Below are 27,130 nucleotides of genomic sequence, written 5' to 3' on the forward strand. Positions count from 1 at the left end.
GTTTATTAAATTTGCATTGTTGTTTCATTGAAAATAACCATGATTCATATATAATTACATGGCCAGCATGCCCTGTACCACTGGTGGCAGTTATGATTTATGATTTCAGGCTGAATAATCAGTGACAGATAAGCTGAACCAAAGAGTGTGACACACTGACCTACATACTGATTCCAGAGCAGACGTTTGAGCAATAACAGCTTGACTGCCTGAAAATCCTCAACCTTCAATTCATCTTAATGAAAGCTGTGAAATTGATGTCTTCAGGCTTTTCTTGCAAATATATAATGCTATATGCATGTAATGTTATATGCATTTTTTATGAATCCAAAAGAATTTGTTTCCCAAGCTGGAAAAAAAGACCCGTTTTTTTAAACAAAGTTATTTTTTTTATTAAGGGCAAACATTCATTTTCAGCATTTTTTCCAGCATAAATATGCTATTTCTATTTACAGGGCAAAAATCTCTTGTAAGATGCACATTTCTTCTCTAAAGCCAGAGACCTCATGACTCAAAAATGTATCACTATAGTTTATCTTTCTATGGTGTAAATATACATAGTTTCTTTAAGAACAGCATGGCTGGGGAGCAAATGACGTCTTAAAATCCAGTGGAAAATAATCTAGAAGTTGTACAAGTACGCTATGTCAGTATCTACTTCATAGCAAGTTGTTGGTATTAATATTTCTTTTACATTACATTACATTTCTATATTACAATAAAAGACTTTGCAGGTAAAAGTGAGTCTGAAAGGACATATAATATTAGCATACAACCTCAGTTATTGCCGTATATGATGCTGTAACTTAAAATCCCACACATTTAAAAGTCATTAAAATCCTCTAAAATAAAGATGGAAGCATTCATTGATTGTTTTTTGTTGGTTTTTTTTAAGAGAGCATTAATGCATTTTTCCAGGTCTGCCTTGGGTTCTACTGCCCTACAGTCATGTCTGCAAACAAAACATACCAAAAAAAAACAAACAAACAAAAAAAAACAAAAACAAAATAAACGCACCTTGCAGAAAGTGACTTCTCAGATTAAGAAAACCGAACAATGAACTTCCGCTGCTTAAGCAACTACATCAGAAGCTCTGAGACGGGAAACCAAACCACATCTGTCCACGCGGTGCGGCTTGGTTTCCAATTAAACAATACTGCCGAAAATATTTCTAATGTTGTGAGCCTCCAGCGGTGTGAATCTGGACAAAACAGCGCTTAAAATGCTTCAAATATTCTGACACAAATGGTGAGGAGCCCTTCAACTTACAAAGGATGTTCCACTTATGAAGCTGTTCAAGTGCGTGAAAAGTGTAACTAAGCACTCGTCAAGTAGTTCAAATAATGCAAGGATTTATATTTTAGCGCAGGTTTTGCCCAGGAGACTTTATGACTGCTTTAGCTGGAGAAGAAGATGACTTCATATTCGTTGAGGATGAGCTCCACTATCTGGTTCTGAAACACCATGTGCATCGTGATGTTGGCCGACTCCGTCTCTGGTCGCAGCAGCGTCGGGCCGAACACGATCGCCACGTTCTGCACACTCATACGGTTTTCATCTCCGTGTCTGATGACGCTGTCCACAGAGAAACACAACAACCATGTGAGCAGTAAAAATTTGCCTCGTTTTTCAGTTTCAGGTTTCACATCACCTCTGAATTATCCATTTCAAGATCTCAAACTATGACATGAAAAAACAGAGGCAGAAATTATAACTGAATGACAGTTATGAGGAGGAAAAAAGGTCAAACATACTTGCGTAAATGCCCAAACAGGAGCTGCATGGTATCGTGATTTGGTGCAGGGAGTGACTTGACTAGATCACACATGAAAGACACTTTTGTGTGGTGATCTACAGTTCCTACAACAAGCAGACAACCATATATTTTCAGTCAGCATCATGAAAGTTCCAGAAATATGTCCACGTTAAGGTCTATCTCTGTATACCACTGGTATAACTGGATTAATAATAAGTTTAATGTACATATTTGTTATAGTTAACAATGGCTGTATTAAACTTAGTCCCTCACTATTATGTGGTGCTGAAAATCATAAAAGGAGTGGCACAGTCTGTTCATAGTAGCTGGACAAAAAAACCTTCTGTTGTGGGGACGAGGGGTTTGAGGAGAATTAATACTAATGTTTTTATTATACAAAATACTGTCAAAACTTTATCCCTCACTCTCTAACAGTGTTATTCTAATGGTTAAGGGTGACGTCAGGCTTACAGGACTGTAAATCAAAATGTGAGCACATGATCAAAAAGATATACAGTACAGGCCAAAAGTTTGGACACACCTTCTCATTCAATGCGTTTTCTTTATTTTCATGACTATTTACATTGTAGATTCTCACTGAAGGAATCAAAACTATGAATGAACACATGTGGAGTTATGTACTTAACAAAAAAAGGTGAAATAACTGAAAACATGTTTTATATTCTAGTTTCTTCAAAATAGCCACCCTTTGCTCTGATTACTGCTTTGCACACTCTTGGCATTCTCTCGATGAGCTTCAAGAGGTAGTCACCTGAAATGGTTTTCACTTCACAGGTGTGCCTTATCAGGGTTAATTAGTGGAATTTCCTGCTTTATCAATGGGGTTGGGACCATCAGTTGTGTTGTGCAGAAGTCAGGTTACTACACAGCCGACAGCCCCATTGGACAACTGTTCATATTCATATTATGGCAAGAACCAATCAGCTAACTAAAGAAAAACGAGTGGCCATCATTACTTTAAGAACTGAAGGTCAGTCAGTCCGGAAAATTGCAAAAACTTTAAATGTGTCCCCAAGTGGAGTCGCAAAAACCATCAAGCGCTACAACGAAACTGGCACACATGAGGACCGACCCAGAAAAGGAAGACCAAGAGTCACCTCTGCTTCTGAGGACAAGTTCATCCGAGTCACCAGCCTCAGAAATCGCAAGTTAACAGCAGCTCAGATCAGAGACCAGATAAATGCCACACAGAGTTCTAGCAGCAGACCCATCTCTAGAACAACTGTTAAGAGGAGACTGCGCCAATCAGGCCTTCATGGTCAAATAGCTGCTAGGAAACCACTGCTAAGGAGAGGCAACAAGCAGAAGAGATTTGTTTGGGCCAAGAAACACAAGGAATGGACATTAGACCAGTGGAAATCTGTGCTTTGGTCTGATGAGTCCAAATTTGAGATCTTTGGTTCCAACCGCCGTGTCTTTGTGAGACACAGAAAAGGTGAACGGATGGATTCCACATGCCTGGTTCCCACTGTGAAGCATGGAGGAGGAGGTGTGATGGTGTGGGGGTGTTTTGCTGGTGACACTGTTGGGGATTTATTCAAAATTGAAGGCACACTGAACCAGCATGGCTACCACAGCATCCTGCAGCGACATGCCATCCTATCCGGTTTGCGTTTAGTTGGACCATCATTTATTTTTCAACAGGACAATGACCCCAAACACACCTCCAGGCTGTGTAAGGGCTATTTGACCAAGAAGGAGAGTGATGGAGTGCTGCGGCAGATGACCTGGCCTCCACAGTCACCGGACCTGAACCCAATCGAGATGGTTTGGGGTGAGCTGGACCGCAGAGTGAAGGCAAAGGGGCCAACAAGTGCTAAACACCTCTGGGAACTCCTTTAAGACTGTTGGAAAACCATTTCAGGTGACTACCTCTTGAAGCTCATGGAGAGAATGCCAAGAGTGTGCAAAGCAGTAATCAGAGCAAAGGGTGGCTATTTTGAAGAAACTAGAATATAAAACATGTTTTCAGTTATTTCACCTTTTTTTGTTAAGTACATAACTCCACGTGTTCATTCATAGTTTTGATTCCTTCAGTGAGAATCTACAATGTAAATAGTCATGAAAATAAAGAAAACGCATTGAATGAGAAGGTGTGTCCAAACTTTTGGCCTGTACTGTATTCATAATTAAAGTAAGGCATTTCATACAGTTCTCCTTGAATTTGAAAAGATTCATTTGTTGGGCTGCTATTGAGATCTGTAGAATTTTGCTGTCACAGGCACCCACTGACATAACGCTGGTAATGTGACTGGTAAATGTGCTTACTGATGGCTTTGATGAAACCGTTAAAATGGCTGTAGGGGAAAAGCGGCTCGGGGAGCTCTCTGAAAAACAGCTTCAGGGCTCCGGTGATGACATGAATGTCCTCCCACTGGCCGTCCTCCAGGTCCAGCTCCTCTGCTCAACACAACAGAAACACAGCCCATTAAAGCACAGGAGGGGGCGCTGCTGTACACAGTGAGAGACGGCAAAGGACTCTGCCTTGCAAAACACAACTTCCACTTTCCTCCAAGGGTGTGAATTCAGTCAAATACTCACCACATTACCTGAGAAATCCTCATCAGATTTCATTCTAAGGTTTGCCAAATGTGAGAAATCTTATGCAGGCCTACCGTGATCGGCCTTGAAGCGTAGTTTCTGAATGACCGCTAGGTTCCCACTGACTCTGTAGATTCCATCAATGTCTAAACCTGTGAACCAACACATGAGCACCAGTCAGTGAGCGGCTCCTCAGCGGCTTCAGACTGATTCAGACAATAAAGAAATCAAGACGCTTTACCTCTCTTTTCCACCGCTCTGATACACTTCTCCACAAATCTGGGGACTGTGGTCTTCTCCTGCGCACACAGCGTGGCCAGATGGCACCCAAAGACATTTTCTGCATTGAAGTAGAACACAGGACGGTAGTATGCAACAGATAGTTTGTCAAAAAAAAAGTCCTGTAGAGGTCATTTATCTCCCTGGATCAAATAAGATCAAAGTTAAAATCAAGATCCCTGTGCGGTTGTTGCAGCAGCAAACAATAACGGGATATAGCCAAGACGAAAATAAAGATAGCAAATGAGACAAAGATAAGTAGTATAGATGAAAAAGTTAAAAGCATGGATTAAGGACATTATTTGAGCATGCACACCACAGCAGGACCTAAGAAAATAATGAATGTAAAAAAAAATGTACATTAAACAAATTATTAAACATATCAAAATATGTGATATGTGATAAGCAGTGTGAAATTACTGGAAAATAAAATTTTAAAATCCATAAAAATATAAAACATAGAAGAACAGTAAGAAAATACATATGCAAGGATTCAGTAAATATACATGATGTGCAATTCGGTTTTGTATTCACACTTACACAACAACAGAATGCATATTGACTGTGCAGAAAGAGAGTAGGAGTGTAAATGTGCTCAAATGTGTGTATAGTTGCAAATTTATACCTAAAATAATTGTAATGGGGTATTGTCCAGCTCAGTCAGGGAGGGTGAAACATCAGGATTTCACACCAAACTGTCACCTCTGTGCTTTTCCCATTAAATTTCATTGAAATCAGTCACAGCCCAGAAAACAAAATGTCCTTGTTTGAAATGGAGCAGGGACTTGGGCGTACCTCGGATGTAGCCTTTCTCCTTGACCGACTGCAGCGTGGGCCGTTTCAGGAGGAACTTCATGAGCTTGGTTCGAACCCTCTTCTGGTCTGTGTCTCCTGCATTGCTGGAGGAGCTGTGGACACTGGGCCTGGAGGCTGGGAGAGGGGGCGTATTTTATTTTAATGAACACTTCTTACAATAGCAAAAAACATTTACATGTTCCTACAGTTCAAACGTATTCCACCAATGACAATGTTCAACCTAAAACTCTTCATCAAACAGCCGTTATGAGACGTTTATAATGGATTTGAAGCTGGCTCTCAACTGGTGAAACATATTTAACTGGGCTGCAACATAAATAAATCCCACATGATCTGTGGGCACAAGTCAGGTAAATGTATATAACCTGTTTGTTCCATTTACCTCTCCTCTTGTCCATCATTGTCCCAGACCGCTCCTCTCGCTCTGTGATAGAGGAGTTCTCACTATAGTCCACATCCTCCTCTGAGTGATGGTCCTGGTACTCCTGGCACCAATGAATAAACACAGACATACGTGCAAAACGATTCAAGGAAACAGGAGTATGAAATAACGTATTGCACAATATTGTTTTGATTGTTTAGTCAATCACACAAGAGTATTTAATGTCAACTCAACAACCTTGATGTAACTGACAATCAATCCATTTCTCTTTTTTTCAAAAACAAATCTTAAATTTAGCCTGAACCTGAACACTATCGAGCACGGCTTATTATTAAGGAAGTCTCAACCACTGAGACAAATGTCAGTGGTGACCAATGGGAAATGAAAGGACTTACAAGTTGCCGTATGGTGTCCACTAACACTTTGTGCCAGTCATTGATGATACTGTCTGTGTCGTACTGTATCAGAAACTCAACACCATTCTTGCTTTTTAACTGTGGGAGATGAAATAACACATTGAGGACAGGTTAAACTCACAATAACTCACGATAGCCATTTTATTACTAGACAGAAATGCATGAGAAAATTGTTTGTGAAGCACAATAATTACACCTTACTTCCCACTGCAGCCGCCAACATTAAAATGTAACATGCATATGTATTAGATGCTTTGAATCAACGTGTCCACCATATGATGTACTTTGCATTACGTTCCACAGCAACAAATGAACACACCTCTAAAACGTTCTTTTTGCTGGATTTGTCTCTGGACGCCCAGGTAACCACTGCCCCCCGCAGGTCCACGGTGACCTCCGGGACGATCTGATTGGTCTTGTTCTGTGCGAAGAAAAATACAGCTGCTGGTGAAACTGACGGCGCTGCATTCCAAGAAATGAGACGCTCAAACAAAGCTCTGAGTGTCCCTGAGTGTTCATAACCCGAGGGCTTGTCTGTGCTGTCACTTGTCATTGTGGTGCCACGACATCCTGCACGCAGCTGACCGTCTGACGTTTCATTTCCTCTATCAGGCTGATATGGCACATGGCACCAAACTGGAGACTACATGAATCAGTTTTCCAGACAGTGTCTACAAACTTAAAATCACTTAAAGGGGAGTCAAAGGCTAATTGTGTTTTTTTTTTTTACCCCCGGCCCTTGTTATAACCCTGCCCTCCCGCAGAAATGTACAGAATGCACCGTGAGCAGGAATGCAGAATCTCCAGTGAGGAACTCATATTCAACTGTGATGTCAGCATGTTATCGTTTCAGGGTGAGCGCTTCTCAAATCCCTCCATGCGTAAATGTGAGTGCATCTACACTGCAGAAAATCTTCGTGTTAAGTCTTGTTTTTCTTATAACACGAAAAGAATCTGTCGGTGCGATGACATAACCAACTTGCTACCAATGCGGTTTCACTGTTTCAGGATGTTTTTTTTTCCCTTCTTCTTCTTTTTGGGGGACAGAGTATAAATAAGTTGAAACAAGACAGAATAAGGAAGATGAGCCCACTAGCCCACTCGAGAAAATGACGCTTGATTCCAAAAAATTCTGGAAACAAGGTGATTAGCATTGGAAACAAGTGGGATTATCTCATCCCGCTGGCAGGTTTTTTTTTTCACTTGTTTTTGGAAAAACAAGATTTTAAGACAGAATATGCAACTGAGTGACTTGTAAAGATGATAAGAGATTTTTTTTTGCAGTGTGTTATTTCTGAGTGCGGCTTGTACCGAGGCTCCCGTCGCTGTCGACTTCGGGTCTTTGTGGAACGTCAGCACTCCTCCGTGGAGAACCGTCCACGACTGGACCCAGTTTTTCCTGAGGAGGAGCAGAATCAGTATCGCGAGACAACAAAGCAGTGCAGAGAGTAAACAGGTGGTGGGGATGACACATGACACCATGAACACACACACACACACACGCACACACAAAAGAGAGTGAGAGAATTTTATAGTCTGCTGCTCGAAGGTAAGTGGAGTTTCACATTACCTCACTTTCTTGCCGTTCTCAGACACTTTTGTTTTGTTGAGAATTCCAGCTTTCTCTAAGTTCTGCACCTGAAAATGCAATACATCACAATATTTCATTTGAGTTTTACAGATTAACTGTTAAGATTATCAATAAAGTTGAGATCTCTGGAGTACACGATGATATGAAGGACACACAATTCTGGCTCCAATGTTAAATACAAACTTCACTGACACCATTATGAGTGAGGGGACTGCAGTGAATAATAGTGAATTACATAACATTGCTCTAATGATATCAGTGGTAACCAAACTTCTCCACTACGCTATGTGCACAATTATTATATCCATGCATGCCTCATTTTTTAAAATTATTTTCAGTATTTGATGAATTGTGACAGTAAAAGTTGTGCTGTGTTGTCACTATAACTCAGTTACAGTGCTCAGATGTGCTATGTATCAATGCAACTAGGAACATTTGAATGTAGGCAAATATACAGAATCTTCTTTTCTCTGTTGGTCTTTTATCATGAACTGGGACAACATGGTGAACATGTAGGTTTACCAGGCTGACAGTTTGGTGGTAACGTGAACCCCAACAGTAAAATCTCTGCATCAGCACGTGGCAAACAGGATGATTTCACTGAACACTGCACTTCAAACAGTCAAACAGATGCAGGGGATGAAACACACACGTTCCAGTGCAACAAATGCTCCTTGAATGAACTGGTATTATACCTCTGGCCCGTCATAGATAGACACTGCTATCTATGCATCAAGCTCAGATGAGTGCTTAACCTAACAACCCACGTTGTAGCGTAGCCACTGCGAGGTCAGATAATAGGGGCTTCTCCAGGGCCGAAACCCAAAAGCCTTCAGAGGGAGACACAGAACACCATTCAGACAGGGGGCGGGTCAGAGAACTCTAGGGCAAACTTCACAGATGACTGGGAACAGAGTTGCCTTTTTCGTTTGTTTTGTTTTTTGTTTTCAGGCTGCAGCTAATCTGGTGTAATCAGTATCAGCAGACTGGACAGGCAGGCCACTCACGTGATGCTGCGTCTCCGGGGAGTTTCCTGCACTGGAGCTGTCGCTGCCATAGTCTGATGCATTCCTTCTGTGAGTTGGAACGAACCTCTGAACCGTGGGGGGAGAGGAAGAGAGCAAAATTTTAGGATGTGCAGTGTCATGCTCAGTGAGCGTGAGACGGCAACATCAAGTTGATAAGAGTCATTTGCATAATGAGCAGGTCATGTCAAAGTTTCTGCCTTTTGCAGCTGAATTAGCCGTACACTGTGCACTATAAATATCTGTTAGTGTAGTTGCTCATGACAAAGAAGACCTTAATACTGAAGGAAATGGGACAGGTCTCCCCGGTTCGCCACATCACCTATTAAAATCTGGGTGGAAGAGCTGAGCAAAAACCCAGTCCTTCCCCCAACAACTATAACTGGAGTGCCCTTGAGCAAGGTGCCGTTATGTCTGAGCTGCCTGGTGGGAAAAAGTACAGAACTTTATTTGTGTTCAGCAGCTACCAGGTGTGTTTGTGTGTGTGTGTGTGTGCCCTTGGGCCTTTGCTGTAAATAAGGCTGTGCTCTGAGTCAATTTGCCTTGCGAAATAAGGGTTAAAATAAGCTGGGAGTGTCAGGTGTTTCAGACTCACCCTCACTACTTCTGCCTGACTGAGGCTGTCTGTTCAGGCCAGCTGGCACACCCTGTGCGTATGTGTGTGTGTGATACAGCATGTACATGCAGGTCTGCTAATGCATGGCTCTGCGTGAGTGTGTGCGCGTGTCTTAATGCCCACCCCATCTTCCTGGACTGTGCTGAGCTGTGCCGGTCCCATGGTGTGTCTCCAGTTCTTGAAGACTGACACACCGTCCGCCTCAACACCGTTCCCAACCTTGAGCTGGCCTGGACCGACAGGAACCTGGGGGAACCAAAACGGAAGAATGAACGCTTTCATTTTACTTTACAGTAAAAGTCAATGAGTCGATTAAAAAGGTGGAGTTGAAAGTCTCTTTTTTGTGTTTGTTTTTTTGTAGTTACCAGGTACAGCAATATACCAAAAACACATCACACTCTCTTAAAAATGCACTGGGAATACACTGAGTTGATTCATTGCACTGAAAGGCTATGAAATTATGAGTCAAATACAGCCCTAACACAAACAGCTGTAATCAGAGAAATCACACAAAATACCAAGATTTATTTTCACTATGCCTGTTATTTTAATCAAAAAATAGACAAGTAAATCTGAAAATGATACTGTGTATATTTATCAGGGTTCAGTCTGGGAGTCTGGGATCTGATCAGAAAACCAATAAAAACCTGTGTTATCTGAAAGAAAGAAGAAAAACTCAGCCCTGATTAAGTGTCTCTTGCAGTGTGATGTGCAGATATTTCATGGTAATCTAATAAATTCATCAGCAGAGCGGAGCTTCACCTCAGGCAGGTTCCACTGGGACTTGGAGCCGTCTCTCAGGTAGTAGTAGGTCTGCCCTCGATCATCCAGCGATTTGATCCACTATTACATAACACAAATTTCCTCTTAAAACATTAAATATAACAGATTTAAAAAAGCAAATGTCTATATACTGTAAAGCAAACAAACTCCAGTAGTAGTAGTAGTAGTAGTAGTAATAACAGTAGTAATAGTTTCCTTCAAAGTGTTTTCACAGGTACAGTATTGTTGATCTCATAAAATGTGGATTAAGACCACTTATTCTTCGAAAGAGAACAAAGGTTAAAAAAAAAGTTAAAAGTTAAAAAAAAAATGGCACCTATCTGAAAGCAGAAGAACACTTTTCAGATATTAGAAACTCTTGAAAGGAAAAAAACACCCTTGGGCAAATTTACAGTGTTACTGTAAATTCTGTGATGTTCAGTGAAATCCAGAGGTCATTGTGTAAATAAGTGTTGTAATTCACTTTTTTCTTATGCCCATTCTTTGCCAACCAACTTCATTCATTTCTACTTCAGTCAGTGATTGCCTGCATTTCCCAGAAAGCCAATCAAAGTTCATGTGCCTGAACTTGTTGAATCCTGGTTGAAGTTGGGCGGCAAACAGTAACACTAACAGCGATAGCAACAGCATAAGAAGAGTAAAGAGAGTGAGCTTTTCTAGTCAGGAAAAAGTGATAGTCACACCCCTTTCATAAACTGAGGCTGCTCTGGTCTATTGAGGCTGCTGTCTGCTGAAACTGGTACCTCTCCCTCTGTTTCTATGATGGATTTCTCCTTGCATGACCTCTGAACATTGGCACCAAAGAGAGAATCTATAAAGAAGGACTTGCTCTTTGATTTTGAGGGACTGGCAGCACTGATGTTTACTGTTGATGTTTTAGACAGATGTTTTTTTCTGCAATTCACTGTAACTGCCTTGGAAGCAGCTTGGTATAATGTCAAAGGTGTTCACAGTTAACGAAAAAAAAAAAAAAAAAAATCCACGGCCAAACAACAAAAATGGTGCCAGAAATGAAAGATACTTTGCCAGTAGCTGATTTAAGCATCTGAAAGACCTTTTTAAAACTGTACTTAAGAACCTCTGAGTGCTGGGGATTAGGTTTCGCAACACCACACCCTTTCATCTCCCCTCATGCCACCCGCTGCCCCTGTTGGCTGAGCCTTGTAGCTACCTGCTCTTGGGAGTGTTCGCTAGTGAAGATCCAGGTACCATCGGGGTCCACAGTGAGGTTCCAGCCAGACGGGCTACTGCGGTCCAGGTTAGCCCTGGGGATGATGGCCCGGTTGACGTGGCTGAAGGTGTACTCCTTTGGGAGAGTCGGAGGGGCTGCAATGGCGGGCTCCTCCTGGAAATCAGGTGGGTCAATGACCGGATAGTCCTCTGACGGGTAGTCCTCTTCAGGCAGAGGAGGCTGGGGATGTATACATAAAGAGAAACATGACACATACATGCACAGAAACACACACAAGCACGAAGAAACTGTCTGCACTGTACCACAGAATAATGGACAGGACACGAGCGTGCTAACTCTCATTAAGGGATTTCAGTCAAATCATACATTTCTAATCAGGGTTCCCACTGTGGCCCTGCTGTTAAATTACATCACTTCTCTATGACTTTCAAACTAAGGCGGACTGCTTCCATGACCTAAAAATCCTGTTCTTTGCTGGCTTGTTAAAGTTGTTTTTCAACTCAGAAAAGTTGGGAGAAGATAAGAAGTCTGGTTTCCACTGCAGTTCTATACTTTGTTGTAGAAGGAAAAACAGCGGAAAAGCAGCATGTAATGTGATGATGGTGTGACACTATTTGGAAAATAAATGTAGGTATGTTCCTGTGAAATGAACCACTTGATTTTCAAATTCCATGACTGTCTGGTATATTCCATGGATATTGCAGAAAGAAATTCCACAACTGGTCATAACCCCGTCTAATCTTTTTAACTAATTCAAAACGAGGTCAAGTATCTTGCTTCTTTTGAACTTGGGGACATGCTGTGGGGGACATTCTGTGAGCTCTTCCTGCCTAATGGAAATGAGTCCTGTCTGCTATGTAGGTGCAGGAGATTTAATTCCATTAAAAGCACACTGTATTTACAGCTTTCCCCTGGGTGAAGCTAAAACAGGAGACAGAGAGTGGCTAAGTGGAGCAGCCCTTACCGGCCCATCCTCCTGGAGCCTGTGCGCACCCAAAGGCTCCATCAGAGGGGGGTAGGGGCTCAGCGGCTCTGGGGGCTGCCAAGACGTCTCCCCAGACATTGGGTTATAGAAGTAGAGGCGACCGCTGACCTCATCCACCAATTGCTCCCAGTCAGAGGTCCACGCAGAGGGGGAGGCAGTGGATGGAGACAGGGCAGGGGACTGTGAAGGTGAGGGGGAACAAGGCTCTTCTGCAGGAAGTGCCTCAGGGTCCATAGGGGAGTCGAGGAAGGGGTTGTCCCAGGTGGTGCGCCCCGTGGCAGGGTGGTAGTAATACTCCTGCCCACTTCCCTGATCAACATGCACCTCCCATCCCTCTGGGTTCAGATATGAAGGAGAGCAGGACGAGGCGGCTGAGGGGGGAGACTCGGAGATGCTTTGACGAAGCTCTGCTACATTGACGTACACAGCAGATTTGAGGCTTTCATTCTCCACCTGTGAAATGCCAACAACGCACAGTAAGGCACATGTCAAACACCAAAGACATCTACAGCTTCACCAACAGGCACTTCAATTACTGTCCGTGCAGTGTGTGTGCTACTATAAACAAAGACGTTGTGGGGGTGAAAAAAGTTTGCAGACAGAAGTCATGTATTTCACCTGCCACTTGTGGGTATCTGAAATAGTGACGCATATGTCAACAATGAGCTCTACAGCCCACTGCTCTTACTATAGCTCTCAGTTTGTCAGCCTTCCGGATCAAAATGAGCACAGGAAGTAGCCAACAGCTAAATAACAAAAACCACAGAAGCATGCAACAATGATCAGTACCTAATTCTTGTCTCTTTCACTAATGCAGTCAAAATCATGTGTGTAAAAGTGTCATCAGTCACAACTGTGTCAATTGATGCCTGGTAGAAAAATAGAGAGAGCCGTTTGCTTATCTCTTGTGTGGTTTAGCATTATCACTGTGATGGGTGCCAGATACAAAAAAGATAAACTACCGTACAAGGGAAACACAGGAACAGCAAGTGACCACGAGAGAAATGCACGAGAGTCTGAACTAGGCTAAACATCACCAGTATCACCACTGTGTACTGCCCTGCTGCAAACAGTGTGCTAGATACTGCACAGCAACTCTGTCCTATTATGGAAAACACTCTTTTCAGTGTGCGGACTTTATTATCCCGTGCGGATAATGGCTTCAAGTAAAACTAAATCCAATATGAGTTTCTTTTTCATTTTCCTCTTATTGAGGGCAACTCTTGAAACCTCCAAGTCATGCTACTTTCATGAAACTAGCTCCACATGCTTTAACTTGCCCCACGGTAGGCACACCATTATGCAAAGAGAGTCCATCATCACAACTAATTTGGTTAAAGAATGCCAATGAGAGTGAAACTGAGTGAAATGAATGGCTGCCTTTGTCCTCCACCGTCCTGAAACTCTGAAGCAGTGGCTATCGTCACAGTCATGGCTCCGCACTTGAAATGACCCCTGCCAAAATTTAAAAAAAAAAAAAAAAAAAACAATCTCATCATGTCGTTCCCCTCTCACCTGTGTCGTGGTGAGGCGATTCCTTCTCACTTTCATAGTCCCGGGATAGACCGGCTTGCAGAGCCCTGCGTATGCTGTCATGATGGCACAGATACAGACACTGCTGCCTCTTTCACACTAGCCTCTAAACTACCTCTTATTCTCCACACCTCCCCCATAGTCTATATTTACCAGGGCTTCAATCATGTGTCTGTCTGTGCTACATCTGGACATCACTATGCGGTGCTATACAGGAGAAACAACTTGGACCGTCTCAGTGGCTGAGAAGCTTTCAAGATATAAGTTGTAAGTTAACTGGTCACTGAGAGTCAAACTTCCTACAATACAACTAATTAAGTCCATTTCTTTATGATCAACCTAACAATCAACTGCATTTTCTCATTATTCATGGTGTTAATTTGATGCGTAGTTCATTATTGATCTCAGGACAACAATGTGGCAATCAATATACACAACCAGACAACTGACCCCAAAATAGATTGATTGTAAACAACAATACACCATGACTGGACCGAGACAGAGGAAATGAGAGAGTTGCATCATTGATCTCCGAGCTTGCTACAGTGGCATGCCCTGAACGCTTGGAAAGACATCAAGCCCCAAGGAACACAGCAAGCTAAAAAAAAAAAAAAAAAAAAAAAAAAAATCACACATGCAATCAATGGAAAACTGCACAATGTAGGCAAATATGTAAATGTCACAAAACACTGATGCAGAGAAGCATGTTGGACTGTCACATCTCAGCTTTGAAGGGAAATATCTGATGACCAACAACCTATGAGGCATGCCAATGCAGAGGTGGCAAAAGTACATACATTCTTTACTCAAGTAGAAGTACAGAAACCCGTGTAAAACACTCTGGTAAAGGTAGAAGTGCTTCTTCAGCTTCTTTGCTCAAGTAAAATATACTCAATGTACTAAGTAAAATGTCAATGTACTATGTACTATGTGCAAAAGTACTCAAAGTACTATCAAACTAAAAAGTAACCCTTTGGAGGACATTTCGACAGGACTTTTTCAACAACTGGCTGTTTCTCTGAATCTACTCCACTGGCAGTGTTGGCTGGTTCACTTCCATCCATGGTGCTGCCAGTTCTCCGTGTCACAGACATCACACTCAGTAGATGTCATTTCTCTCCAGCTGAGTCTCCATATCTTGTCCGTTTCGTCGTGTTACATCTGTCGTGTGTGATATGCACAGATGTATACACCGAGGGATTGCCTTTTCTATTTTTGTCCCATCTCCTTATCTTGATATGGGTCTTTATGTTGGGAAGGCATGCAAAACAAAAACAATCAATAACTCTCTACAATACATTAAAACTAAAGAAACAAGCCTGTTTTGAAAATGTAAGGGTATCAAGTAGAGATATTTGTGTTCAAATGCAGGGACTAAAAGTAAAAAGTTGTCAGAAAAATAAATACTCCGGTTAAGTGCAGCGACAAAGCATCTGCACTTTAAATTTTTCACACCACTGTGTCTGGGCTAATGAGCACATAATAATAACACAGTGAACAGGCCTACCAATGCCATGCCTATTATATAATGCTCACTGCCATGTACAAGTTTAATCACTCCTCCATTTTGAAGCAGCTCCAGGATGTATATCAGTTCGACATCCAACATCACAACTGTAGTTCTCTGGTCTATCGCTCTGATTTAGAGAGTTGTTCATGCTCAGTAGAGATTGGAAAACACAGCTGGAGCAGATGTGAATGTCAACAAACAGCAGTTCATTGGTACAAGGTGACAAACACACTGAAACCCATTAAAGCTTCGGATGAACACCGAGCCTCTCCCTGCTGCTGACAGATGAGAACTGCAGTTTGTAACGAAGACTAACTTTACACTCTTTTTTTCAGACTGACGCCAGCGCATGTTCAACATTATTTAAAGGGGTTCTGAATGTGTAACATGAGCCACTGTGTACAAACCAAAAATTTCAAGCGTCAAAACTGAAATAGTGAGGCTTTCATGCAACAGCAGCGCAGTTCTGTGTCAGTTTCACCATCTGCTGAGCTTGTTGATGCATCACAGGAAAAGAGACAAGCGCAGAAGTGACATTTGTGTAGGGCTGCACAAAGCAGGAAGCCAGTTATCAAAATATATATGCTGCCCACAAAGAATGGAAACTCATTACTTAGCAATAAAAAAACGAATCAGTGTGAAGGTAACACTTTAGGTAATCAATCCTTACTGTAGCGTTACAGTTTGAGGTTAAACCTACCTGAGGCGCCACAGGCAGAGACAAGGCGTTCTTGGCCCGGTGACTCGGCCATACGCTGGCATACATGTCCACCATATTTAAACTACTGCACCAAGAAGAGCCATTATAACCGCACAACAACGGATACAGAAATATACTGCTCACACACACAACCACATTCAATCAAACTGGGATGAGAAGGGCAAGCACACACACATCCTTTAACACATGAACACGCCCTCGTGCACACATCCTCCTCTCACGGCAGCTGTCACAGTTGCAACCCAAATAGAAAGGAGAACTATGCACTCTGTTACAATAACAGGGGGAAGCGGCTGTGTGAGGAGAGGGTAAGATGTTTGTGTGTGTGTGTGTGTGTGTGTGTGTGTGCTTGTACGCCTCCATGTCTGTGAACAGGAGATGGAGGCAGAGTGTAAGTGCCAGTATTTGCTAAGAGAGAAAAAGAGAAGGACAGAGTGAAAACTAGACAGAGAGAGACAAGTGTTAGACACAGGGAGTGAAACAGAGTTCATGAGCCGCTTCAGTCTGTTTCCTGCCCACGTTGCCAAATGATGACAAAGGAAATGTCAGCTTGGAAACAAGTCTTTAAAAGAGTCCATTCCGTTTTTGTCATGGGTAAACTCAATTAACTGGCAAGGAAACGTAATGGAAAAAAGCAATACAAAAAACAGCTTCCGGTTTCGTCTATTTCCCCTTGCTGGAGCATCCACATACAGTGGCTACTGTAATTTGTTTGGTTGGATTATTCCACATTTACAGTATGCCCCTGTTTAGGTAAATACAAAACAAAAAACAGTTAACCCTGTATTAATAGGTCACTCAGCCATTACGAAAAAGGAACTGATTATTTCCCATAATGTTTTGTGGGAACTCCTCACAGGCTACTACTTTGATCCCACATCAGATGAATTTCGAATTCATGGCAGCGAATGCCTGAAACAGGAAGTTTGTGTTTCAATCAACACTTCCTCCCAAATGTGAAAGTGTTGGCCCTTCTGTATAAGCCGTACAGTGCAATCTGGAGGGTTCAGGGTTACTAAAAACTGCTGTACTCATCTTCATTCCACTATTGGTTTTTGAGGCAGGTGGGTGGCTCTTACATGAGTTGTGCTGACATCTACTGCCTTCCAAGTTCAAGTGTGTATGACTGGGGTGGCTAACCTCTGTAGTTCCTGGAACATCCGAAACATTTTAGCTGACTATCAGGCACCTGAGCAGAGGTTGTTTGTTATTCAAATGTGCCTGAGAAAGGCCTCGGATACATTACATAATGTAGGGATTAAGATATACATCCAAGTCTGGTGAATGGGATCTCCCTTAAACATTACAGATCAGCTGTGTTATGTTGTTATGAGGAAATTCTTAGCTTGTTTTATATGCAAGATACAAATTGCTATGCTTTAAGTTCCAGCATCCCAAAATTCAACAAATGGAAAGAAATCCTAAGTGTTAAACAAATTTTACAGGCATGCGTTGGGGCGGTAATCCTTAAGTGCAGATGATTCTGCCTTCAGCAAATGCATGAAGCAGCAATCTACTTGATTACTTAACCACATTAGCAAACGTCCATTCACACAATGGACTAGCAAATTGGGGCCCAAATCACGCCACAAAACACACAGTTGAGCTATTGAATCAGTCTGGCTCCACCCCGCTCTTACATCACACTCCTCATGGCCCAGAATCCTGGATTACCGGAGAGATGCCCAATGCTGAATTCCACTTTTTAACACATGTAAGGCCTGATCATATCTTTATGAGCACTAAAGTACCAGTATCTTCAGAAGCAACTGTACTATGAGTTGTTCAAAGTGAAAAGCCCCAGCATCCATTGAGAAGCCACCTCAAAGAAAAATATACAGCCAAATGTGCCATATGCAGAGACAAATACATGTCAACATCCAGCATGATGCCAATAAACTGAATAACAATGGTCTGAAATTCATGTGACTTCAATATGATTTGGGTTTTGGAAACCTGCTGTAGTATACACACTGTACTACTAATACATGCACCGAATGATAAAGTCACAACAGCAAACCCAGGATACTGCACCAAAACACCCGCTGGGAGTTTAAAATACATTACTGAAACAACAACACAAAATATTTTTCCTTGCTATACTGAGAGTATGACTCCTGCAACTTGTGTCACGTATCACTTTAGACTTTATAATCACTGATCATTAGTGCTGGCAGTAGGCAGTGGCAATAGGACCCCTTAGGAGATTAACACAGAGTGTAAGCCCCCAAAAATGCTGACTTTCAACTTTCCTTTCTCTTGTCTTGATTGGTATGTTGAACCTAATCCCTGCTAGACTGTCCTGCATCAGTGCTCTCATGTTCAAACATAATTCTGAAGGCCAGTTTTAGGCCGAGAATTTTCTCCACTGTCATATTTTAAAGTATAAATGAGGTGCATCCCGTCAACAACTCAAATACAAAGTGTACACACAGGCTTATTTTGCAAAAGCTCAAACTGTGACAGAATGTACCAGCAAGAACTCCCTCTTGCAAGCCAGCTGGCTAAGTGGCAACAAAACATCCCCAATCACAGCAGCCCCAGCAATGAGACCCAGAGGGGTGAGGATAGCCCTTTTTAAAGAGAGATCCAGCAATAGAAAACCTGTCATTATGCTGGCTTTATTTTTTTACACTAAACAGAACAAAGCTGGCATAATAATGCTGCCCCTCAGTGTGAGAAGCCGAGGCATAATGTGTGCCTTTACACACACACACACATCGGTTCAGCTGTGTGACTACACTCTCACACTACCTGTCGGAGCAGTTTCCTGGCATTTGATTTTGCCTGCTCCACTGAGCTGCAGGACTTGCTGTGCTCCTGCGGGTGAGCACTAAGGTTCCCCCAGTGCCCTTCCTAAATCATGTTATGGAAGAACAGACACAGTCAGCTGATCAGTGTAACATGCCAAACATACAGAGGGAGTGGGGCAGAGATATGCACCTGAGGTCAAAAAGTATGGTCGACATTTCTTTTTGTTGCCTAAGATCAATGAGACAATGGACCTCCTGCAGCAGTTATCTGGGATTTGATTGAGAAAGCTCCACAGGTCAGGCTGTGCTCAATATCCATGATTAACCTTTACTAGATGCTCCTCAGACAGATGTAGGAGTACAAAAGTACAGATGTAGTGTTTATACAGGAACACAATGTTTGCACTAAACAGTTTGAACATACAACCACTAAAAATAGTCTGCAGGCTAAGCCTGAGTAAGCATAAACCACCATCATGCATTCATGCATGTTATTCTGCATATGACTTGTAAAGTGAAAGCTACATGTAAAATTTTGGATTCATACAGCAAAGCCACAAATAAAAATCCATCTTTAGAACATGGCTACAAGATTTGCCATCACCTCTTTACCAAAATTAATATTCCAGATAAAACAGTCAGGTCCTTCATACAGGCTTTGACCCTGCACATTAAGTGACCTACATTTGGGCTAATTGCTGGTTTTGCACATGCACATACAAGCACCAACTGCATGGCACTGCTTGCACCAAAGCACCAAAGCCCTGCTTGTTGTGAGTTAGACCAAACCTCACACATCACCATGGAGATGGCCCTCCATTGTGGGGCGAGAATTGGTGCACTTGAGGGGTCCTGGCACGTCTACAGGAGCTGCAGCAGCTCAGTGTCCGCCCAGAGAAAGTGAGGGGCTCATTCATCCTTCCCCGGTGGGAAAGTGAGAAACACACAAATAATAACTGGCCATCTTTACAGAAAAAAAAACCTGCGCTGCTTTCCAGCAGCGTCATTACACTTTTGTTGCAGTTACAGAGCATTAAAGCCGCTGTGTTTTGGTAATTTCAGTGTTATGATGCACATACAATCCCAGGGCAGCCACTCACTAAACTGACACGAGACTTTTCAACCATTACATGCCAGTGTTATTAAAATGTTAGTTCAAATGGATCTTACATTTTAATCTTATTAAAAACTCGCTCCGACGACCTGTCTCGCAGCTGACGTCACCTCACCTTGCAACAGGTGCGAAACCGCGGTGAACTCCGGTAAAAACTTACCTGTCACAAAAGATTTTTGGCTTTTGATCAAATGTATCCTGAGCAGAAAACTAGATGAACTATATATCTGGAAATGTTTCATCGTCTCTCTGCTGTATCATAATAATTCCCAGGAACGTCATCGGCGCTCGGGCAACCAGGTAGCAGCTGGAGCCTGGAGGCTGTAGTTTGGGAGTGGCTGGCAACTCTCGGATTAACTCTTTCCTTCCTTATACCCTGCAGCCAGCCGATACAACCTGTTTAGAACCTGTTTTGGTATTGCTGCAACCTGAGAATCCCAATCGACCTATACGTCAGCTTCAAAACTGTACGTCTCTGGCTGTTGTAGATCCTCCCTTTCCAATATAAAGCCGATACTTAGCCTGCAAACCTCCAGCTCCAAGTCAACAACCAAAACCAGGAGCTACAGCGCACCATGTCAATCAAAAATGTTCAATCAAAGTCATACACACCAGGTAAAAAGTGATTCCGCACCCGAAGAAACAACTTTCGCCGACCAAAACTGAGATGTTGAATCAGCTGCTTTCACCGAGGTATTCAAGCAGCAGCCCCTTGCCCATTGAAATGGCATGCAGAAAGGCACGGCCGGGCATTCATATGCTGATGAGCTGGCACACACACTATGAACTCGGCCAGCACGGTATTCCAAGTTAGGACCTCCAACTGCAAAAAGTGTGCGTCTTAACTCTTAATCTTATCACTCAAAAGAGTGTAAATTCATCCAATAAAAATCTTGGAACAAGCAGATTTACATTAAAATCAAGAGATAACGCCTCGCCCCTTTGGTAGATATTATTATTGGTTTGGAGAAAGGTAAGATTTTCAGATTGAAGGTTAAACTAAGGGGCTTATTACGACGGATGTGTTTTTTTTTGTTTTTTTTTTTGCAGTGTTGTCTGTCGGATGGCTCCAGAGCCCTACATGCAGGCCAATGCTAAGCTAGCCCTTTTTTATTCTATGAATTAAAGCCAGCAGGGGATCGTATACATTTATTGACTGTACTCAACACAATGGGCCTACCTTGCTTCAAGACTATATTGATCTCTTACAAACAAACCACTAATATTGTAGTTTTCTTGACGTTTTCTGTAATCTTTCATTTTACCATGTAGTCCCCCTACAAAACTGAGATGAAAAGTTCCACTGATGGCCAAATTCAATTCATGCTTTTATAGTGATTTACACATTGTAAGTACTTTATGCATGTCAGTTTGTGATCCGACTGGTAACATCTATTGATCCCATGAATAATTGATTTTACTCATATTTTTTGGTAAAAATCTATCTAAATCATATGCTTATTTCCTCCAGCTTGGGTTTGGCGCTTAACGCTGATATTTCCTCCTATTATTTAATAACACCGAGGTATAAAAGCCCAAACTGATGTTTTCATCCCCAAATACGTCAAACTGATGAACTTCTCTAGCATCGTCAGATATGATTGATTAAAAATATCAAGGGACCTTGCATGTAACTCTTCTACTTCTCCTGAGTTGGCGGTGAAATTACTGATATACTGTATATCAGTTACTTTATAAACAGTAGGTAAAGATTTCAAATAAGGCCTGCCCAGATTTTTACGTGATAAAACTGCGCCCTCTTGTGGCCGTAATTTATAATGACAACATGATGTGAACCCATGCTTGAGTTAACATCCAGTAACACAGTATGACTGAGGTGATAAAGCACTTTAAAGTCTCACCTGCTCCTTGGCACCTGCAGAATGAGCTGGTTCTGCAGTTTGACTCTCACTCTGCTGAAGTGATAATGTGCTGTCTGAAGCTTTAGCACCTGACAACTCAGAATATGGGACTTCAGATGCTGGCTCTGTTAGATCCGGTATGGTCTCATAGATAATCGAGTTATCAGTCACAGGGAAGTTTATAGATATATCTCCTTTTGTTTTTATTTGGCATCTCGAGGTGTTTGGCAGTTCTACTTGTTCATCCTGTAGTGAGCCTGCCGACAGCCGCTGGGGATGACCACGCCTGGCCTTGGGCACAGGTTGTGTGTAGAGGCTCTGGCCATCAGTATTCAGAGGTGTTGAGGTAAATGAAGGGCCTGCTGCTGAACTGTGTGTCCGTACATGATGAAGGACATCTCCAGATCTGGAAGAGGCGTGTCCTCCTGTCAGCGTCTCTGTGTGCTCGCAGGCTGCGACGTTCGGGAGGTTGTCACAGAGACCAAACGTTGAGAACCGGAAAGTGTCTTTGGGAGGCTCCTCGGCCGGTACACGAACTGTCGACATCTCTCCGTCTGGCTTTGCTGCTGGCATATCCACTGGCTCACTGTTAGTCACAAACTCAGCAGGATGACAGCTGTTAGGCCCTGGATCCAAGAGGTCTTTATTAAGCGAGGGGATCTCCCGGACATACTGTGCTGGGATGTAAAAGGGCTTGCTGTGCTGGTCTTTGCAGACGTGCCACCAGTGGTCATTAGTCTTTGAGATGAGGATGTAACTTTCATTAGGCTTGATGGACACAAGATGACCATCCCTGGCTTTGTACTCATATTTATACTGCACTGACACAAGCTCCATGCTGCAGTCCACCTCTGTGGCCTCTGTGTTGCTGGGCAGTCATGGATACAGTGTCACAATCTTGGAGCTGGGAAGAGAGGAAATGTGAAGTTGTTGTGGCTTTTCAAAAATAACTATTAAAATGTCAAAGCAGCAAGAGGATTGTGATTAGAATGGGCAGACTTTGATTCTTTCAGCGTTTAAGCGCTTTGTACATGACAATGTGCATTGTTGCACGCTTCCACCTATAGAAATATGTTACACTTATCTCTGTCGTTGTACCTTGGTCACCTATGGCATGTTGATGTTTGATATTATCACTGAACAGAATGCAGACGTACCAGAATAGCTGATACGGCCTCAAGATTTGTGTTAAAACAAACGTGAACAATTAGCTGGCAAAGGTGACAGTCTGTGCACAGAATTTAAGTCACAGGAAGCCGCCTTCTTTTGCTGCAAAACAAGAGCTTGATCTTGCAGACCACTAAAATAGCAGACGCAAGGCTGCTACCCACAAAACAGGAAACATGCACCAACCTGGTCTGAACGTCGATCCAACGTCATCCAGCAATCTCAGTTTTCCATATCAGGCCCTGTGTTATCCATGAATCACTCGGAGTATTTACAGCATGTTGCTTCACCCTACATCATGTGTGATGCCAAAACAACAAAACGACAGGGGACAGTGCTACATCAGATATAATAGGTAACATTTTAAGGTTTTACTGTGGCCATAATGTTCAATCATAACATTTTCACCTAATTTTTAACAGTGACTGGGCACTTTCATGAGTTAAAGCCTTTCCTATATTGTGTATACAATGCGAAAATCAATTAAGTGTTAAAGTGAAAAAAAAAAAAACCCTCATTCACAGGAAATTACTTTGAATAATGACACAACTCAGATATTCAAATCAATAATTTTCACTCAATGTAACGCTGCATCTAGCACTTTAATGCAGTTATGTGAAAAACTAATTACACCACAAAAACATAGGAGTAACTACAAGATCTGTACAGTTTTAACACAGTGTTAAATTATAAACAAAGCTGAAATAGACGAGGTGAAGCAATCGGGAGTGTCTGTACCTCTATTTGTAGCGGCTCTCCAAAGCATCTGACTTTTGTACACACTGGATGGTGCTCACCACTTGCCTGACTTCTTTTTCAAAAATTTCTTCTGACACGGGAAGTCTCTCATGCAACCATGAAGCTGTTTTCTGCCAAATAAATCCAGCGTTACAGAGCCTACAGGCTGTCTCTTACACCGCTGCTTACATGTATCTGCTTCGTTCTCATTTCCTGTTCCCTGTGTGTGTGTCAGTGCGACTTTGACAGAGCCTGTGACTCTGCGGCACACAAAAAGCGTGACAAGTGGGAAGTCTGACTTTAACCCTACTTCCCAATGTATTCTTGTATCTGCGACTGACTACTTTATGGCCTCTTAGTGTCATAAAGCGGCCTGGAAATAGTACATGGACACGGTGATTCATTTTCTCACTACACACAGAGTGTGATTACAGCAGTATAATAAATATAGGCAGTTTCAGGCTAATGACATTTCAAGCACTTTATTCTCTGAGAAACCTTTAAAGGCAACAAAGTGGCATTTCTGAATCAAGGCAGATTTATGTTAGAAAATAAACAGTTTAAGTAAACAGCAGAGGCACCTGCAACACAATAAAACAATATCTCATCTCAGTCTCAATAGAGCAATGTGTTAACTGGGAAACCACACACACACACACACACACACACACACACACACACACACACACACACACACACACAAAACTTGGATTGAGCTCTTTGTAAAGCTTGTTTAATCGAATTTTTCTCATAATTAATCTCATTATGTCCATCAATCAACCATTCACCATGTGAGGAGTTTGCATCTGCACTCAGTTCGCACAACATCAAACAGCAAAATGTTTTGCTTCAAAAAAAAAAAAAAAAAAAAAGTGTCAGACATCTGATAGTGTGAGATTTGTTTGATAGTAGCGGATCAGCTGACATACCACCAACTACCATGTGACTAACACCCAAACAGAAAAGTGACAGAAAAATTAGAACACAGTTCGCACATCTTTCCATCACCATCATTTGATTTACTTGTTTTTTGACATGATTGGAAGCCCCGCCGTTAGGCAGGGCATCAAAAAATTAGTTGATACTCATAATGTTCCTCTCCACGGAAATCTTTAGTAAAAGGCGAAAGATTTATACGATCTGAAGAGAAACAAGAGTGTACTGATTTGACGAGGGAGCCGCGAGGGGAGTCACTGTCGCTGCTAGGATTGTCGATAACGGTGCAACTAAAACAGCCACACAACACACACTTCATTTCAATCTCGGTAACCATTCATTAGCACTGGCAAATTATAGCACCCAGTAAATTAAGTTATAATAACAGACATTTTAAAGAGAATTCAGACATTATTCAGACATTCGAACCGCGCAATGCAGTATGGGTAATGAGCATATGCATAAGTTGATATTTCTGTCTCATAACACGCTACAACGCTTACTTTTTGCTTAGCCCACAAATTCTAACAGGGAATAGGTAATTACAATATTGTCTTGTGTTAGGAAAAGGCACAACAAAGCAGGCAACGTACAAAGCGTATATAAATCCCACGCATGCGCAGTGCATCTAGTCCCGACACCGCGCGGCTGTTTCAATGTACATCCGAGTCGTCAAAGTGTTTAATGTCTCTGCTGGAAAGTGTATGTACGGAAGCCCTAAAGGGCCATACATAAATACATTTTATTTCCTCCGTTTTCTCGTGATAACGAGATAATTCCTCCGTTTTCTCGTGATAACGAGATAATTTTCCTCCGTTTTCTCGTGATAACGAGATAATTTTCCTCCGTTTTCTCGTGATAACGAGATAATTCCTCCGTTTTCTCGTGATAACGAGATAATTTTCCTCCGTTTTCCCGTGATAACGAGATAAATTTCCTCCGTTTTCTCGTGATAACGAGATAATTTTCCTCCGTTTTCTCGTGATAACGAGATATTTTCCCTCCGTTTTGAATGAATGAATGAAACGTGATAGGCCTGAGATTTCCATCATACGTGACATGTCATGCTGACTGACGTCTCCTTGGACACATAAAGCAGGGGTCACCAATCATGTGCCATGGAGGGCCGAGAGGCTGCAGGTTTTCATTCCAACCAAGACCTCCACCAGGTGATTTCACTGATCACCTGGAGCTAATCAGTGAAATCACCTGGTGGAGGTCTTGGTTGGAATGAAAACCTGCAGCCTCTCGGCCCTGCATGGCACGTGATTGGTGACCCCTGACATAAAGCATAAAGCTATTTCAGCCTGTGTCAGGCCTTGATTGAACAGATAAGTGATGCAGTGATCAATACTCTCCTGCTCCTCTGACATTGCTACACTGACTGATGTTTCCTGCAATAATTTAATAAGACAATCGCTTTGTTTTCTCGAGATCTCGATTTAATTATCTCGTTATCACGAGAAAACGGAGGAAAATTATCTCGTTATCACGAGAAAACGGAGGAAATTTATCTCGTTATCACGGGAAAACGGAGGAAAATTATCTCGTTATCACGAGAAAACGGAGGAAATAAAAATATTTATGTATGGCCCTTTAGGGCTTCCGTATGTATGACACCACTATGCCTTTTTTTATATTAACACAAGTTACCTAAATGCATGGGTGACTCAATATCTCTGACTTTATTCACTTTATTACACACGCTCCAAGAAAACAGGCTGCAGCAATAGAGCTTTAAATAAATATTAACTGGCCTTCTTCGTAAATTCAGTCTCCTCACAAGCTTTTCGACAAGAGGAGCTAACTGAGGCCTTGTGGTTTCACTCAACTCATAATTTTTCAACCTAAATAATTCAGACCTTTTACAATTACCCTCGAAAGAAGGTGTCGAAAACTGTTTTTGAAAATATATGGGCCTCTAATTGGCCCAATATCAGTTTTGCCCGAAAATTCATTCGCTATTCTTGAAAACTAAGCGCATTTTCGTCCTATGTTCTGTGGCGGTGACCAGTCTACAGGTGGGCCTTGGCTAGATTAACATCAAAACATGTTTTGGTCCCTTAATATTTCGAATGTCAAAGAAATAAAATACATCTTTGACCTAGTTTTCATACACTGAAACACCTCCAGGTAATCTGTACGTGGTGAAATCTATTTTTGTCTATTTCAATTTCTCCAGCTGAAAGCGGTTGACCTCGGAGGCCACAGGCTGAAACTAAATAAAAAGACAAAACGACAAAAAATGGTATTAACTAACTAATTAATAACAAAGCATGCGACACACACAGCTGTGACTGAGTGTAATTACCGGCCCGGTGCTTCCATCTTCCCCAAACTCGCCAAAAGAAAAAGAAGAAAAAGTTGTGTAAGGTGAGCCATAAAGCTCTCGG

At 42.1% G+C, this 27,130-nt stretch overlaps 1 protein-coding gene and 1 non-coding gene across 5 annotated transcripts; both read right to left on the minus strand.

Annotated features, from left to right (window-relative positions):
- Positions 1 to 390: 390 nt before the first annotated feature.
- On the minus strand, positions 391 to 27,063 carry arhgap27 (Rho GTPase activating protein 27). 4 transcript variants are annotated; one of them, XM_030078182.1, is made up of 20 exons: positions 27,049 to 27,063; positions 23,802 to 23,932; positions 23,250 to 23,354; positions 21,897 to 22,800; positions 12,383 to 12,856; positions 11,398 to 11,637; positions 10,206 to 10,286; positions 9,567 to 9,689; positions 8,810 to 8,896; positions 7,782 to 7,849; positions 7,523 to 7,610; positions 6,531 to 6,632; positions 6,191 to 6,289; positions 5,796 to 5,898; positions 5,393 to 5,527; positions 4,560 to 4,658; positions 4,393 to 4,470; positions 4,046 to 4,177; positions 1,755 to 1,860; positions 1,398 to 1,575 (listed from the first exon to the last, which is right to left on the minus strand). In XM_030078182.1, the coding sequence occupies exons 4-20, from the start codon at positions 22,731 to 22,733 to the stop codon at positions 1,398 to 1,400; spliced, it is 3,030 nt and encodes a 1,009-aa protein (XP_029934042.1). In that variant the 5' UTR covers positions 22,734 to 22,800; positions 23,250 to 23,354; positions 23,802 to 23,932; positions 27,049 to 27,063. The 4 variants fall into 4 exon arrangements, with proteins under 4 accessions (XP_029934044.1, XP_029934042.1, XP_029934046.1 ...); XM_030078184.1 differs by lacking the exon at positions 27,049 to 27,063 and having other exon boundaries at positions 391 to 1,575; positions 23,802 to 24,022; XM_030078186.1 differs by lacking the exons at positions 21,897 to 22,800; positions 23,250 to 23,354; positions 23,802 to 23,932; positions 27,049 to 27,063 and adding an exon at positions 16,147 to 16,399.
- LOC115378452 (U5 spliceosomal RNA) lies at positions 24,846 to 24,961 on the minus strand. Its single transcript, XR_003930126.1, has one exon. It is a non-coding gene; the product is annotated as a U5 spliceosomal RNA (small nuclear RNA).
- Positions 27,064 to 27,130: the final 67 nt, after the last annotated feature.

Source organism: Myripristis murdjan, chromosome 19 (genome assembly GCF_902150065.1).
Source record: "Myripristis murdjan chromosome 19, fMyrMur1.1, whole genome shotgun sequence".
In the NCBI taxonomy this organism is placed as follows: Eukaryota; Metazoa; Chordata; class Actinopteri; order Holocentriformes; family Holocentridae; genus Myripristis; species Myripristis murdjan.

What these genes read in the sequence shown, in the direction of transcription:
- arhgap27 (XM_030078184.1), bottom strand. Translation starts at nt 22,733, where the DNA reads ATGGAGCTTGTGTCAGTGCAGTATAAATATGAGTACAAAGCCAGGGAT. An exon ending in GCACAGTCCAGGAAGATGGG is followed by an intron (nt 8,897 to 9,566) that starts GTGGGCATTAAG and finishes CCCACGGTTCAG; the next exon opens with AGGTTCGTTCCAACTCACAG. An exon ending in CGACAGCGACGGGAGCCTCG is followed by an intron (nt 6,633 to 7,522) that starts GTACAAGCCGCA and finishes TTCTTCGCACAG; the next exon opens with AACAAGACCAATCAGATCGT.